This window comes from Geospiza fortis, unplaced genomic scaffold, assembly GCF_000277835.1.
Source record: "Geospiza fortis unplaced genomic scaffold, GeoFor_1.0 scaffold172, whole genome shotgun sequence".
Classification (NCBI taxonomy): domain Eukaryota; kingdom Metazoa; phylum Chordata; class Aves; order Passeriformes; family Thraupidae; genus Geospiza; species Geospiza fortis.
This window is the reverse complement of record NW_005054309.1, coordinates 579,317-595,418: the sequence shown is the minus strand read 5'-3', so window position 1 is coordinate 595,418 and position 16,102 is coordinate 579,317. Positions and strand designations below refer to the sequence as shown.

The following is a 16,102-nucleotide window of genomic DNA, read 5'->3' as shown; positions in this document are numbered from 1 at the left end:
TCATGCTTTGTGGAGCAGAGCAGCTACTGGTGCTCCTGAGGAAACATCTGCCAGGGGGCTCACAAGGGATCTGGGGCCAAGATCCCAAGCTAGACTCCACCCCTAACTAGAGAGGTCTGTGGGCCAGGCAGCAGCTTCCAGGACACTACTGATACCCTTTGTTTGCTCTTCCTAGAAGCACCACGTGGATCTGCACCAAGCTCTGTCTTGAAAGGCAACGAGAAAGGAGAGTGGTGTTGCATAGAGATTTCACTGTCATGAAGTCAGCAGCATCATGAGTTATTGAAAGCAATTTTTCCATCTAGGACATTTCAGGCCCAAGGCTAGCACTTCACAAAAGGACAAAGGAGAACAATACTTCACAGGTTCTGTTCTCCAGCCTTTTCTTTCAAGAGTTCTCCAAGTCCCAGCACACAGTAGAGTCCAACCTTACTAGTGTTGCATACAAATATTAACTATTAACTTGGTAGTGTCCAGAGATTGATAGAGGAAAGAAGGAATAAGCCTAGCCCTGCTACCTTGCTCAGCTTCACTGTTATGATGTGGTGCTCTCTCTTGCCTTAATGTTGTCACCAATTACAGTTTAGGGAGGTATTTGGGAGCCTCCTGTAGCTCTTTCTCACCTCTGTTACATATGTCCCTATGGTTTATAGCCACAAATTAGAGAACCCTATGACTTTAAATCATATCATCATGCTCCAGTGCTGCCTACAGTAACAAAGTCCCTATTTCTCCTCCACTGTGTGGCTTTGGCAAACTTGTTCCTTGCATCACCACACAAAGCCATCCTTCTTCTCTTTAGCAGCTGCCTGCTTGTTACCTTTGGTTAAGGCAGAACTATTCCACTCTGAACAAAAACATTCCAGACTTAAAGACCTTATACCAGCTCTCAGATAGCCCTTCTCTGAGAGCTCCTCACTAGCTACAGGAGAATGCCATGGAAGAATTCAAAGATTCAAAATTCACAGCTGAAGAATGTCCCTCATCAACCTTACCAGTGCCAGTGTGTGCCACAACCACTGTTTTATGCCTTAAGACACTTTTAAGAGCTTGGAAAGGCTCATAAGGAACAATGTGCCCCTGCCTTCTGTAGCTGAGTTCATAGAAGTGGGTTTGGCCACATTTTATTAGTTTGAGAATTATATATCACCCCCTTTGGCATTTTTAACAGGCTTTTGTTTCCAGATATGACACTTAGAGGGAAACCTAATCTTCATGCAGGCGCCTGCTGACACTCAGGAGGACTCAGAGGCAGTAGATGTGTGCAGCCTCATCTTTTACTTACACACAGTGTCCCAGGCTGGACAGAAAGCAGCTCAGCCATCCAGGAGCACGGCCACTTAAACCCATTAGAGGGGTCTTTGCTGTGACTAAGCAGCACAATGAGATTAGGCAGGAGGAGTGGGGGATGGGGAGGACCCTGCAGCTCTGTGTTACAGACACACAAGATTTTAAGCATTACACATAACAAGAGCAAAGTGTGGATGGGAGGCGGGGCACAGGATAATTTTTTAATCTGCGGGACTCTTGTTTAGTTTGCTGCAGCCCTGATCATGGTGATACACAGGCAGTGAAGGGCTCATCCAGGAGACCAGAGCACAGTATCTGGGTCACTACAGCTGAGGTGCCTACCCTGAGGCAAGCGGACAGCGTGGCTACCACAGAGATTTGTCTCCTCTTTGAAAGGGGCACAAAGGGATTCTGAGTCTCCTGGATTTAAACCCTGGCAGAGGTCAGTGCCAGCTTCTTTTCAATATCTCCTAAGAAGGTCAACATGCCCCCTCAGTACTCAAAATGATTAGCAACCACTTGAACGGCACCAATATCTTCTCCTCCTCTCCCCCAGTTTTATTACTAAGCAAGTCTGTGAGTGGGTTCAAAGGAACAGATGTCTTCATTGTGCCTTTCCCCTCCTTTTGCTCACAGGAAGAGGTGGAGCAGAGAGAAATTAGTTTCCTCCAAATAATATTTTTTGCTTACTCTATCCTCTCCACTATTCAGTGGTTACATAGCTAGGGAGGAAACTGCAAACTTCTCATATGTAAGCAACTTATTCAGTGTGTGACTAAAAACTTTCACACTTGGAATACATGAAATTGCCTCTTTATCCAAATAGCACCCATGCTTTAATTCCAAATCTTTGTCATAAATGTCATAAAAACTTGGTAAATATGTTTTACTTCATCTTTCTATCCAGCTGGAATTGGGTTTGTGGTTTTTCACCTGTCAAGGCACACCTCAGTCTGCAATATGCAGCATTTTACTGCTTAGGACCAAAGCATGCATGCACTTCTGAGTGAAATTCCAGGGGCTGAAAAGTACTTTATCATTAAATAGAACTTGGCAACAACACAAAAGCACTATTAACCCAGCCCCTACTGCAAGCCCTTCCATCAGCATCACCAAAAAATGCAAGAGATGCAACAGAATTGCCATTAAAGCCCTGCAGCATGAGCCCAGTCTCTTTGCCACTTGGTGCCGCCTTTCCCCCAGACACAGGCAAAGGTAGGAAAGAGCCTTCCTGGAAAAAAGTGAAAGAACCTTGGCAAGATTTTGCTGTCAGAGCCTGCCCTTACTAACCTGAAAGGACATCAAGCCTCCTGCTTTGAAAGCACCAGCCCCTGCACTTTGAGCTGCATGAAAATCTCCGGTGGCTGGATAGAGAACAGACATTTTAAACACAAAAGAAGCCAGAGCATAGCTGGGACCCCAACTGCTTTATTTAATAATTACATAGAAAGAGGCATGGCAGAGTGTGCAAACAGTGTCCCCTCCCCAGGCAGCTCCAGAGCGTGGGGAGCACCACCCACTGTTCAAAGGGCCACCATGTCCCACGGAATACCAAGGTTGCCTAAAATAGTGTGCAGTAGCCCAAGCCTGCCACACTTGACCTCTTCCAAATTACCAGGAGCTGTAGCAGTGGCATTGGGTTGAGACTGATTTTTTGGCTGCTCTGCTCACTGCCACAGGAGATCTGGTTTATAGACCACAGTCAAGAACCAAACAGCAATAAGGAGGTATCCTAGTTTCTCATGGAAGGTAGATAGGGCTGCTAAACCATAGAGTGAGCTCCCATAGGACAGATACTGAGAGAAACTATTGTGCCAAGCTGTGAACTGCTTTCCCATGGGACCAGAATGACAACTCTGAGTTTCTCATCTCCACCCCCTCCTGACTCAGCAACTGCAGGAAAAAAACACAGTTCTTCCTATAGTTCTCTTTATTAAGGCAGAATGTAGTATATATTTCAGTAGAAGACTGACAGCTAAAGTTTTTTTCTGGGAACATGAAGAGAAGACAATTCCCACCATCCCCTGTAGACATTTCCTTCCTTTGATCCATCCATGAGTGAGGCCACTAGTACCCCACCTTCTGGCTGGTGGAGGCTGCTGGTGTCCTGCAAACACTTTGCACAAATGTCTTCTCTGACAGTCATAGAGACGAGGCTATAGACTCCACATCCACCAGTGCAAAGACTTGCTACACTGTATTCCCCAGAAATGCCCTGTGTGCAATAAAAACCACGTCTTGTTCAGCAGTTGTGATTAACACTTCCCTGTTATGGGTTACAAAATAACCAGTTTCTCCTCCTTGGGCCCTACTCCCCAGGCACCACCATCAGAACACCTCCCTTGGACTTCACTCATGCACAAACCAGCTTTAGGGTTAAAGTGCTCCAATTTACAACGTTAGCAGCAAAGTCCAAAGAGCCACGCTAGTAAGACATGTGGACTGAATTTGATTAAGCACTTCTGCTCATTCTCTGCACTCCTCAGTCTACATATAAGCAAGTTTTAAACAAACAAACGTATGTTTACTGTGCCAGACTTTCAGGCAACTGCCCAGTCCCATCTCTGGCATGATTCTGTGTATACATACAGCCTTAGAAAAGCTCATTCCAGTGACTTTCTGGGAGACTGCCAAGTGTGACTGCAAAGGGAAAAATAGGTGAGCTAATCACATTCCTATTCATGAAAACAGAATTTTCTCCATCTCAGCAGAAGGTGGAAGGAAATACATTTGGCCAAGAGGACCCCAGTGATCTCTATGCTGATGGCATTTGACAACAAAGGAACACTTGCAGTGGGAGAAGCACACACAGGCTGTGTGTAAGCACTCCCACACATCAACCAAGCCTGTCACAAATGCATTTCTGTACTCCTTTCAGGCTCCCAGGCTGGTGTTACCCAGTTCTGGACACATTCCCCATGCCTCCCTGGCCTCCTGGCACAAGACCTCAGTGCCCCCCTCATCCATCACTCTGTTAGACCTTAGATACATCAAAGGGAACTGTACCTGACACGGCTGCAGTTACAGACAGGGAGGGCAGAGCCAGCCCAGCACTTCAATCAAGTTATTCCTTCTCTCAACCCAACTACCAGCTGAGAGTTCTGGAAAATGTTTTGGCACCAGTCTTAGCTGAATCATCTAGCAATATAAGCTACATCTGTTCCACATGCATGATCTGGAAAACATCTTTTCTTTAGTAATTTCACAGGAGGAGAAGGCAAAATTGATAGCAGCTTGGCGTATGGCCTTGAGCATGCTGCACACCAAGGCAATCAGCTTTTCTAGTCCCAATTGCAAAAGGGAAATCAATCCAGCTGATTCTTCATAACCCACTCAACCACCTCAATTATTTCTAGAGACAGTGAGCAAACCCCTGCCAAACCCCTCAAAAGAGGAACCTCCAGAAACAAGTAAGACAAACATTGAGAGACTGTCAGCAGGGATTTTTGCTGAGATGCAAAGAGAAAAAGAACAAAACACCAAGCAACTGCAAACAGCCCAGTCAATGGTTAATACAACCCAATGCAAGTGAAAGTTAACAAAGCAGCAGAAGGCACAAGACTACTTAAAATGCCTCTGCTACTTATATCCTGAAAACATGTCAAAGCAAAGGTTGCAGTTTTCAACTGCTCTTTACACAGACTGGAGTACAATGAGACTCTGTCCCCAACCAAGAAGCCCTAGAGGTACTGGCAATATAAACCAAAAATCTCTATTTCAGCATGAAAAGCTGGTTTTGGTATTACTGCCTACCATTAACCTGACCATTGTGGGATGGCTCTGCTGGATGTGTATCAGGTGAAACAGTACTGCTGGTTCATTCCCTGCCAAGACCTCATCAGACAGTGCGGGTGCCTCGCTGGCCACAGCACCAGGAGCCACATGAAGATGTCTGTCAGCAGGTTCCTCTTCTGGGACAGAAATCTTGAGTAGCAAAGCCAGCTATTATGCTGCCTCTTTTCTGAAGCCTGACATTTGCCAATCTGGCAAGCACAACCTTGTCGGCAGTAATCGTAATGTGTATGCATCCTCTGGTGTCCAGAAGAAAAAACTAAAGAGATGGAGGAACCCAAGCTCCTTGCAGATTACACAGCACCACCAGGCACAGTACACCATTCTAGATCAGTGACTGAACTCCCAGCTCTTTAAAAGGTAGATTAAAAATACTTGCTGCACTGGGACAGAAAAAAAAAATTAAAAAAGCAAGGATTTAATGGCTCTGCTCACTCACAGTCCTTGAAAAAACACTGCAAGAGTTAAGTAGAAGTTAAGGTAAAGCTTAAGTTTTGCCCTCATCAACCTTGGCTGCATGTTTTCAGTGCCAATGAAGACACTGTAAGAGTTGGAAGAAAAATAAAGCAAGAACGGGCAGATAAGGGGATTTCACAGTGATCCAAGCCAAGCACTGCTGTCTTGTACTGTCCTTGAAAAGAAGTGAGAGATCTTTTTGTAGAGAGCACTAGAAGTACAAAATCAATATGTCTAGGAGCATTTTAGGTTGCAAAGGCCGCATTATGACCTGAATAATATTTAAAAAAATCATCTCTCTTTTTCTCTTGGGCACTAAAAACAACTAAGCAAACTTGCAAAAAAGACTCAAACCTTTCATGTACTTTCCTCCTCTTTTCTCAAACCCCATTTCAGTATCTCCTAGATCTAGCCTTCCCTCATGGCAAGACAGCACAGAGAAGTGTTTGAGTTTTTTACTTATATAATGCTTAAGTGTAGAGAAAACTGAGTCAGTCTGGACTGGAAACAAATTGTGTTGTAAACTGCTGTGAGTGATTAAAATTACTCCGAGAATGGTCTTAAAAATATAAACAGGACATAACAACAACTGGTTTCAAAGGTAAGCTGAAAAAGAGAATCCATAGCACCATTTTGAAGCTCACTTCAAGGTGATGAAGATGCACACTAGGAAGACTGGTGACATGGTCAGGTCTTCCATTGTGTGCATCTGCCTTCTCAACTCTTCACTGTCATGTGTGGAGACTTCAGTTTGTCTCACTGCTTGGAAAAGCACCTTCATAAACCTAAAAACCTGTCAAGAAATGCAGGAACAATTGCTCCATTTGCTGTGCTTCCATAAAAACCCTGTATAAATCAAGATGCTGGAGACATGAAAAGCTGAATCAAATATTGAAAAAACACCATTCATTATACTGATTTAGGAGAGGAAAAAATTCAGTCCCAACCTTAAATATGTCACAGTGGAAAGAATTGCATCGGAATGTGTGAAAGGAGACAAACCCCTCTCTGTTACAAATTGGAGCTAAACCTAAAGCACTGGAAAAAACAGAACTTCCTCTTTGTTTCCAAATAAATTTTCCTCTTTTGAAATTCTACTTTCGTTTGTTCAAGATTCTTTATAAAATGGGAGAAGCTAGAAACAAATGTAATTTTTTCTTAGAAGAGTAAAACTGAAACTAAACCTCCACAAACCCCCCCCAAGCAGATCTATTCTCCAGAAATTAGGAATCTGTATGAAATGTCCTTGACCTGAGAAAATCAGTTTAGGAGAAACCTACAGAGCACCAAAGGAAAGTTGGACAAAAAAAGTCTCTATGTCTTATGATACAGTGCCATGTACATCCATGCACCACCAGTCAGCCAACTGTTTTCATAATTAAACTTTTTTATTTGTGTCCAACAATTATCTATCCTTTCCCAATAGCCAAAAATAGTTATTTATGCCTAAAGAAATTTTGTTTCAAAATAGCCAAATGCAAAATTTGAAACATTGAAGAAAAGCAGCAAGATAGTAGTTTGCAAGCACGCCAGCTGGATGAGGAGATCACATTCTAGAATTATTATCATTTTTTTACTGGAAAGAAAAGAGCTTTGCCCTTACAGAAAATCAGCACCATGCAGTTTGGACAGAAAGCAATCACACCTCTAGATGGACAGAGAAAAAGAAGGAGGGAGGATGGGAAAAAGGGTGAAGCTTTTGTGCAACTCCACCCTGCCTATGAAATGGAAACAACTCACATGTCTTCCCTGTAGGCTGAGGCTGGGTAAGTAAATATTCACTTCCCTGGCATGTGCAGACAGATGCCTGCACCTAGGAAGATGGAGCTACCTCTGTGTGGCAGAGCATGCTGTGGTGTGACAGCTTGGCTCTGTCAGGTGTAAATGCACTTCAGGTGTTCAGAGATCTTCACCTCCAAAGCAGACTCTAGCTGGGGTCAGCACTGCACATGTACCTCATTTAGGAGTGCTTCTGGCAATTTACAGGTAAGGAAAATATGTGTGCTGAGAAAAACAGGCCATAAAAAATCCCAACAGTATTTAAATATAAAATAAAATGCCAGCAATGTACACTTTGTGGCCACAGTAAGACCCTTAGGAATCCTGAGACACTTCCTGACAGGTTGCTGGTAAGCACAGACTATTTTTCCCTCTCTGAGATAGCAAACAGGATCCAGCCCTCCCCACCACTTAAAATTCAATATTGCAAGAGACTGCATCTCCTCTGTACATCGGAAGCAATGGGGGAAGCGAACAAAGCTGCTTTACTTTCTCTAATCTTTCTCCCTTGTGTGCCTGCACCAGATGGTGCTGAGCTGCAGGTTGGAGAGAGATAATAAACCCAGAGGGGGGAAAAAAAGATAATATTAGGTTATAAAACAGCTGACCTTCAAATATGACGTCAGCTGCTATTTAATTGATGGGACAGGTCCAGACAGACAGACGCATGCACCCTGGGATGCCCATATTCAGCAACTCCCTTTCTAATATGGGAAGAAGCCACACAGAGCACTGAGAAAATGGACTGCTCAACCTTTAGAGATGTGAGAATGAGCAGAGAAAAAGTCAGAGTCTCCTTTTAACTTCAGACAGGCAGAACCACTTGTGGAAAGCATTCTTGCTGAAAGTGGTTTTGCTTAAACCCTGGTCCACGATTACCAGCCTCTACTGGTAATTGAGACCTGCCTTTCCCACCATAAGGGAAGTTAAATAACCCCTGAGTTAGACAGCACAGATCTTCCAGAAGATGAAAATTATCACATATTTGATTTTTTTAAGCTTTTGGCTACTCTGGTCCAGAAGATTGCTTCCAACTGCCATCACTGCAGGCACTGCTATGTACAGTGGTTCTAAACATCATATTAGGGACAGAAGTTAACCTGTTTCAGTCAAGCACAAGCTCTGGAAAATTCTGCCACAGCATACTGTAAAATTTTACAACCTTTTCTGATATGCGGATGTCAAACAATTCTTACCAGCCTAGTCTTGGATGACTATTTTCTAAGATGTCCAGCTTTGGGTTACAGCAAAACACACTAAATGGTACTCCTGCTGATGAAATGGAAAGCTAGGCTGCCATGAGGAAGATGGAGCAGTGTAAAGTGCATAGGCCTGAGAGTGGGAAGCCCTGGGTGGCTCTCTGCCTCCCCTGCAAGCGCAGCACAGAAGGTGGCATCTCCCCCTCCTTGGCAAGGAAGACACCTCCTGCCCACCTGTCTTGCATGTTCCTGAAAAGGGCTTGAAGGCTATTAATTGATTTAAGAAACATTAGATTCTGTTTTAGTGCTGCCACTGCTCTCTAGGCAAAGGTGACAAACACCAGCCTCAGCTAGAACACTGTGCCTCTCATGCACATCCTGGAGGAAGCATTTTGCCAGTCTCAAGAGAAATCTATGCAGAGACTCCCAGCAACAAGGGACAAAGCCACATTGAGTGACAACACTGAACAGTTCAGTATTTATTAGACATGTACAAAAAATAAAATAGCTTGTTGTAAGCAACTCAGTGCTGAAGCACTGAATTCCAGTTTTCTTGCTGTGTCAAAGATATTTCAATCAGGAAGGAACAAAGCCAAGAGCAGAGACACTCAGTCCCTGTGTCCCAGCAGAGTGTCTGCACCCAGACACCAATACAAACATCCCTCAGTCACATCACAGCCGTACCAGGCCTGCCTGGCTCTGCTCTCTGGAGCCAGACAGATGCCTGGACACTGGCCAGCACACAGGTCCCTCACCATCATCATCCTGTGAACAGCCCTGCAACTTGCCTCTCCTCTCAGAAACCAAAGGTTACTGGCAGAGAAAATGCCTTCCTAGGAACTCAGAAATTCTGCAGAGAGATTGGAATTGGGACAGCAGTGATTTAATATCTACCATTAAAAGCAGTTTAAAATTTTATGGTCAGAGATAATAAATCCTATCCAGACATTTGCAGCTTGCAAGCCAGGCCATAGGCAGGGCACAAATAGCTTTGCTGCAAGATGACCAGGAACAAATTTAACTGCATTTTATATACAGAACACAAGTCCTGGATTGCTTCAAACCCTTGCTTTGTCCAGCACCTAGATGAGCAGATGCAGGGTCACAAACGGAAGGGCTAAAGCAAACAATATTTGCCAGTTAAAATAGATGGGGCCAAGAAATGAGGAATAAGACCGAACAATGCTGACCTGTAGTGCAAAGCTGGAGCATTATCTTCCTTGGTGCACAACAAAATATCAGCAATCCTAAAAATAACCTTACATTTTCCTCCAGAATCACCCTGGGTTTTCATTTTGGTCCAGGCTGCTTCTCATCCTGCAGGATCTCAAACAGCTTGAATCACTGCCTAGTTATCAAGTGTGGCACTGAATGCCTGCATGTGTAGGAATGCTGCATTAACACAGTTTGGATGAGACTCCAAGATGCACTGTTGAGAGCTTTCAGAGATGCTGGTCACATGATTATTCTGCCCTGCTGAGGACACAAATTGCTTTGCCTTCCTTTGTCAGCTGCTTTTCAAAGCAAATAGAAGGACCTTCAACTACCCACCAGAAACAGAGATAGGGATGGACTAAGGAGTGTCCTTGTTACCATATCTGCTACAAAACAAACCCACAGACTCCTGCTGCCTTGCTGTGTGAGACACACATGCAGCAAAAGGCACACAGAGCTGTGCACAAGCCAAGCAGGTGGTGGGGCCTCTGTGCCCAGTCTCCTAACTTCCTCCCATATGGGTCAAGGGCAGACCTCCCACATCTTCCAACAGGAACTACTCAAGTGGCTGGAGGCTAAAGATGGAATTGCATCAGCATGGAGGGGACATCAAAAGAGAGAGGTTTGCATCAGTCATACTGGCTCTACCCTCCCACTTCTCCTCTTACCTCCTTAGATCCATTACTCCTGTAATTGTGAGCAATACAACATTAACTACAGTCTCTTCAATATTTCAGTCACTAAAGTTCTAATGCTTTAAAAACAAAGGAATTGGGAGAGGGGATGGTGAAGGGAGAGGGTTGAAGCTGTGCTGTGTCAGGGAAAGGGAAGAGGCCTTTCTCCAGCCCTTTGATGTTGACTCCTGCTGTTCTAAATGGAACCTTACCCAGGAAAATAAATCATTGGTTAAAGAATACTGCAAACCACAATGGGGTTTTATGCTGGCAATACCAACCCCACACCAGCTTCTAAAGCTCTTAGCTGAACAGAGGGTGAGCAGCAGCAACACTGTGCTGAAATGCGCATTCCTAAAATTCCCCAGCGAAGGCAGCTTAGGGGTCATTAGCTGAGAATTCAGGTTCAGATGTTCCATGGGACAGAGGTCAGGGCAGGGATACAACCCTCTGGCTCTCCTGCACATTATTTGAAAATCTTCAAGTGTTCTCAGTACTCTCTGTGCTCTCACAACCCACCACTGCACAAAGCGCATTTCACTCGTGTTCCTTCAGCCTGTGCTGTCTCTGGGGCTGGAGATCCACACTGCAGCACCTCCTGGAGATCTCATGGAAACAGCAGCCAGCAGCTCCCACCCTACCCCTGATAACCACTACATCTCTGTGATGAAGGAGAGTATTAATGCAGCAGAAACCAACAAGCCTGCTTGTTTCTTATTCCAAAGTGAAGGCAAAGGTGGGGTTTGTTCAGCTGAGCAGAACAGCCAAGCCTTGCAAGGAGGGCAGGAAAACAAGTGGGTATTTTTGATTTTGGTTTGGACCAAGTACCTTGAAACAGGATGGACATAGGAATATTTTCTGAAGAAAAGTTTAAAATTTGAAATGCAGAAGAAAAATTTCAAAATGCTCTACACCTGTTCAGTAACACTGCTCCTCTGGAGACAAAGGGGACTGGGAGGAGGGGATAACACAGGGAAAAAAAACAATGCTTCAAGCTTTTATCATCCTAATTTTAGAATAGAAATGGAGTCACTATACCTTTCTGAGTTTTAGAGCATAAGGAAAACAGAAACAAACATTTGATTTTTGGGTATATTTTAGAAAAAAATATGGCACACTAATACTTAAAAAGCAAAGCTGAAAGGTAGCAGGGACATAGATAACAAAATGTGAGAGTAAATAAAATCCCTAAATTCCACATATAGCAACTGGAAGAAAAGAACTGTGAAGGGAGGGGATTAATTCCTATTATTTGGTATAAGTTTTCTGATAAATCAGCTTGCAAATCAAATAACACAATCCCTTTTATTTAAAGTTATTCATTTACAGTGTGTAAGAGATACATTTTCGGCCTTAGACTCTGAGCTGCATTTGGCAGCTACAGTGCTAATAATTAACTGTTAAAATATCTTGCTCCTTTAGCTCACCAGCTCCCTTAAAATGTCTTGTGGCAGAAGCCAATGTGCTGTTTGACCAGGAAATCAGTTGTCTTGGAGACATCTTCACATGCTACAGCAGCTCAGTCAGTCACTTTGAGTGACGCCACCCAGCAATCTGCACATTACCTTCAAACACAAAATGAGGATATCAAAGCCACTGAAAGAGAAATCATCACCTGCAAGAAGCATGCTGTTCTTCTCTCATGCACTGTTAGCTGAAGGAAGAGCTGTGGCAAGATGAGAGTTCTGATCTCAAAATGCTACCTGCCTGTGTAATTAGGTCACTAAAAGGCTAATGGTGCTCCTGGTTCATACAACCATTTATAGGAAAATTATACTCTATGCTGGTCTTGCAGAATCAGTTTCAGGTCAAACCTGCAGGCATCAATTCTAAACCAGAAGGTTGCTATAAGATTAGACAAAGAGGAAATCCAGAAGTGTGACCACTAGCTATAACTAAACCTCTCAGATCAGAAAAATAGTTACAACTGTAAAGCCATTCTGAAGTACCAGGCACCAATTTACAAAGACTACAAAACAGTTATTTCCAAGGTAAACCACTAATCCACATTATATGACCCGATTAAATAAGATGCTTATCTTCTAGCCACCCAAATGGAATGCTAAAATGGTGCTATTCTTGGAAAGAAAACGTGGAACCAATCCTGCCCAGCTTGAAGATGCAGACAGGGATGCATCAAACTCCTCTCACCAGCTCTATACACATATGCAAAATGCCAAGGCAGAAAATGAGTCAAATGCCTCACAGATTAGATTCATGCCACTGCATGTCTGGGACCCCAAACAACATGTTTGGGATTCAGAATTACAAATAATAGGGCATAATGTCTTTAGTTGCCTTCAAAACACCTCTCACGTGGCAATAGGCTTCTGTCAAGCTTTCTCCTGCCCCAAAAGTCAGGTTGGTGGTCTAGCAGGTGCTGGATCTAGTGCACTAAAAGCATCCTCAATTTTCTTCAGCACATGGTGTGATAATCCAACACAGCCAAAACTGACAGAGACTTATTCTCTTCCTGAGCCTCGAGGACCACTGAAGATGGTGTGCCCTAAAGACCTTATGGAAGCACGGAAAGATGCACTTAACGTAGCCACATCTTTGCTAACTCAATGACTTCTGAAACCACAAATCTATTAACCCTGGGTCTGCACATTTGCAGCACAAAATACAAAGAAAATTCTCCTGCATATCTTTTTCCTAGTATCACATATGATTTGGGAGTGGTCCAGTTCCTGTGCAAACAGAGGTACATGCAAATGCTGAAAACCTTCAGGAAGAAAGACACAGGCCCTGTATAGAACATTCCTGCCAACAGCTCCAGTTAAGGGTAAAAAGAAAAGCTTTGTCCCAGCTGTAATAAAAGGTTCCCCTGGGCAGCAAGAAGAGTAGTTTTGCTCACAGAATATGTGCATCTCAGCTGAATTAGTTAATGTGTGTTGAACACACTGAAAATTGTGAAGTGGTATATAAATGCTAAGGATTGTTATTTATTATTGTCTCGGTGCACAACAGCGGAAACCAGTGCCATTTACAGACACGAATTAAGAACAACAGGAGGCCTATCAACATGCTGTGGGTCTGGGGATTTTCTTCATTTGTCTCCCTCACTCCTGTCTCCTCAGACAGAAATCTTTTCCATAGGACTCCAACAGTCCCCGCCAAGCAGGGCTGGCCTTGGCCCAGTGAAGCCTGCCACACTGGAACAGCTCTGTTGGAGGGGGTGAGACTTCCACATAGAATAAAACAAAGGCATATGCACATTTTAAGGTAAAAAAAAGTCACTTAAAAGAAGTTGAGAACTCAGTGACGTACACAGAACAATAGTGATTCATACATATACAAGCAATGTCTTACAAGACTGGTCTCAGCATAAGAGCAGATTTTTAAACACCAATTTCTTTGCTTGAATTTTTAAGAAGCAGTTTAGATAAAAAGATTATTCCAGATTTTTAGGGTGAAGGAGTGAGAGGGTTTGTCTACTTTCTAAAGTAACTCATGAGTGCCCTAGTTCATAGCCAGGATTTAAGAGGATCAAAATTTTTTAAACTTTGATTTTCCAGACTAACTTGTAACTTAACTCTGCAGCTCTGATAGTGTGAAAATAGTTCTGTTAAGTGCTTATATAGCACATACAAATCTCTCCCCAAGACAATTAAAACGACTGCACAGAAACAGTCTTTCTTTGATGTTACAAGCCAGTGTCAAAGGGGTTATTTTCAGCGTAACATTGTTGCCTCAACTGTAAATTTTGCACATCCACATAAATTCACAGGATATTAAGAAAAAATGCAAGTTCAGGGTCAAACTTTTACAGACAACTTATTACATAATGCAAGCCTCTGAGAGATGCTCAATCAAATTGTAATGGTTCCTTTTTCTCAGTAATGCACTTAGATGTGCATTACAGCTTGCTCATTGGAAAAAAACATGGGCATTTAATTCAGCTTGTCAGAGACATGCTGTGCTGGCAGAGAGACCTGCATTCCTCTTATTTTCCTCAAGTAACTGATTGCTTAGCACAGGGCTGTCCTATTGTCTACAAAATACAGATATTTCAGCAACTCAAGCTTTAAGGGCCTTATATCAAGGGGCCAATATCAATACCTGATCTGCCATTCAGCACACTGTATTGCAAGTGTAAAAGATGAATTTCAGAGGCCCTGAAGTATTGTTACAGTGACATTCCCTTCTCAATTTGCAGAGTTGCACATTTTTTGTTTAATACCATTAAACCAAAAGTTTATTTTAAACAGCAATTCACAGTCCATGCCAGAACAGAAAGCAAGCTTTGCTTGTATCTCCAGGACTAACTACTGCAGAGCAGTTTCTCAGCTATCCCTGCACACAGATTTGCATCCACACCCAGGATTCGGAATCACATAGAATGAAGAGGGGTGGGTTTCACAGAATCTGCTGAGTTGGAAGGGACCACAAGGATCATCGAGTCCAGCTGCTGGCCCTGCTCAGCACCATCCCCAAGAGTCACACGATGTGCCTGAGAGCATTGTCCAAACTCTTCTTGAGTCTGCCAGGCTGGTGCTGTGACCCCTTCCCTGGGGAGCTGTTCCAGCCCAACCACCTCTGGGGGCAGAACCTTTTCCTAATATCAACCTAAACCTCTCCTGACACAGCTTCAGGCCACTCCCTCAGGTCCTGTCACTGTCAGCACAGAGAGGAGATCAGTGCCTGCCCCTCCTCTCCCCCTCAGGAGGAAGCTGTGACTGCAGAGCTCTCCCTCAGCCTCCTCCAGGCTGAACAGACCCAGTGCCCTCAGCTGCTCCTCACACGGTTTCCCCTCGAGCTCCTTCACCATTCACAGCCCTCCTCTGGATGCTCTCTAATGCTTTGGTGTCTTTCTTACATTGTGGTGCCCAAACCTGCCCCAGCACTGGAGGTGAGGCTGCCCCAGGTCAGAGCAGGACAATCCCCTCCCTTGCCTGGCAGGTGATGCTGTCCCTGAGGTAAGGTAATTAGGTTGTTGCCTTGTCATAAAAGAAAATCAGATTCAACAAGCAAGACTTTCTTCTCATGAAGCTGTGCTGGCTGTGATCAATGACTGTGTTGTCTTCAAAGTGTTTTTCAATACCTCCCAGAATAATCTTCTCCATAACTTTACAAATAACTAAAGTGAGACTGACAGGCCTGTAGTTTCTGGGGTCCTCTTTCCTGCCCTTCTTGGAAATCAGGAATGTTTGCCAGCTTCCAGACAGCTGGGACTTCTCTGGGTTCCCAAGACCACTCAAAAGTCATTAAGAGAGGTTTTGTCATGACATCAACAGGTCTTTAAAAATTCTTGGATGAATCCTATCAGGCCACACAGATTTGTAAGGATCCAACTGGAGCAGCAGATCCCACACAATTTCAGGGCACTGAGACCCCCTTGGTCCATCATTCCCCCTTCCAAACTAGTGTAAAGCTCTGTCAAGGAGCACCTCTGGATGAACAGAACCACGCCTTGCTCTGATGGTGGCAAAGGAAGAGGTGCATTTAGAAGGAAATAAGGGCATTTCCCTGCTGCTCACAGGACACCCCTTATTTCATCTGAAGCAGACAAATGTTAGCTCCCTTGTTTGCTCTCAACTCCAGATTCCTCAGTGTGCCAGACTATCCTGAACAATCATGTTCAAAAGTGGCAATGTACAAAAAAAGTTTACATGAATTAGTCACAAAGTACCTACAAGAGCTTACAAGATCACACAAAATGCCCTCTAGAACAGGTTCCTGTTGCACTGAGCTAGG

General features: G+C 43.8%; 1 protein-coding gene across 1 annotated transcript in view; it reads right to left on the bottom strand.

Moving 5' to 3' along the window:
- The window catches only part of MB21D2 (Mab-21 domain containing 2), a 43,265-nt gene extending 31,345 nt beyond the window's left edge, over positions 1-11,920 (bottom strand). Inside the window, exon 1 of the mRNA XM_014312339.2 lies at positions 11,833-11,920. Within this exon, the coding sequence (XP_014167814.2) occupies positions 11,833-11,905 (73 nt within the window). The 5' untranslated portion in view covers positions 11,906-11,920. The remainder of the gene's footprint in view (positions 1-11,832) is intronic.
- Positions 11,921-16,102: the final 4,182 nt, after the last annotated feature.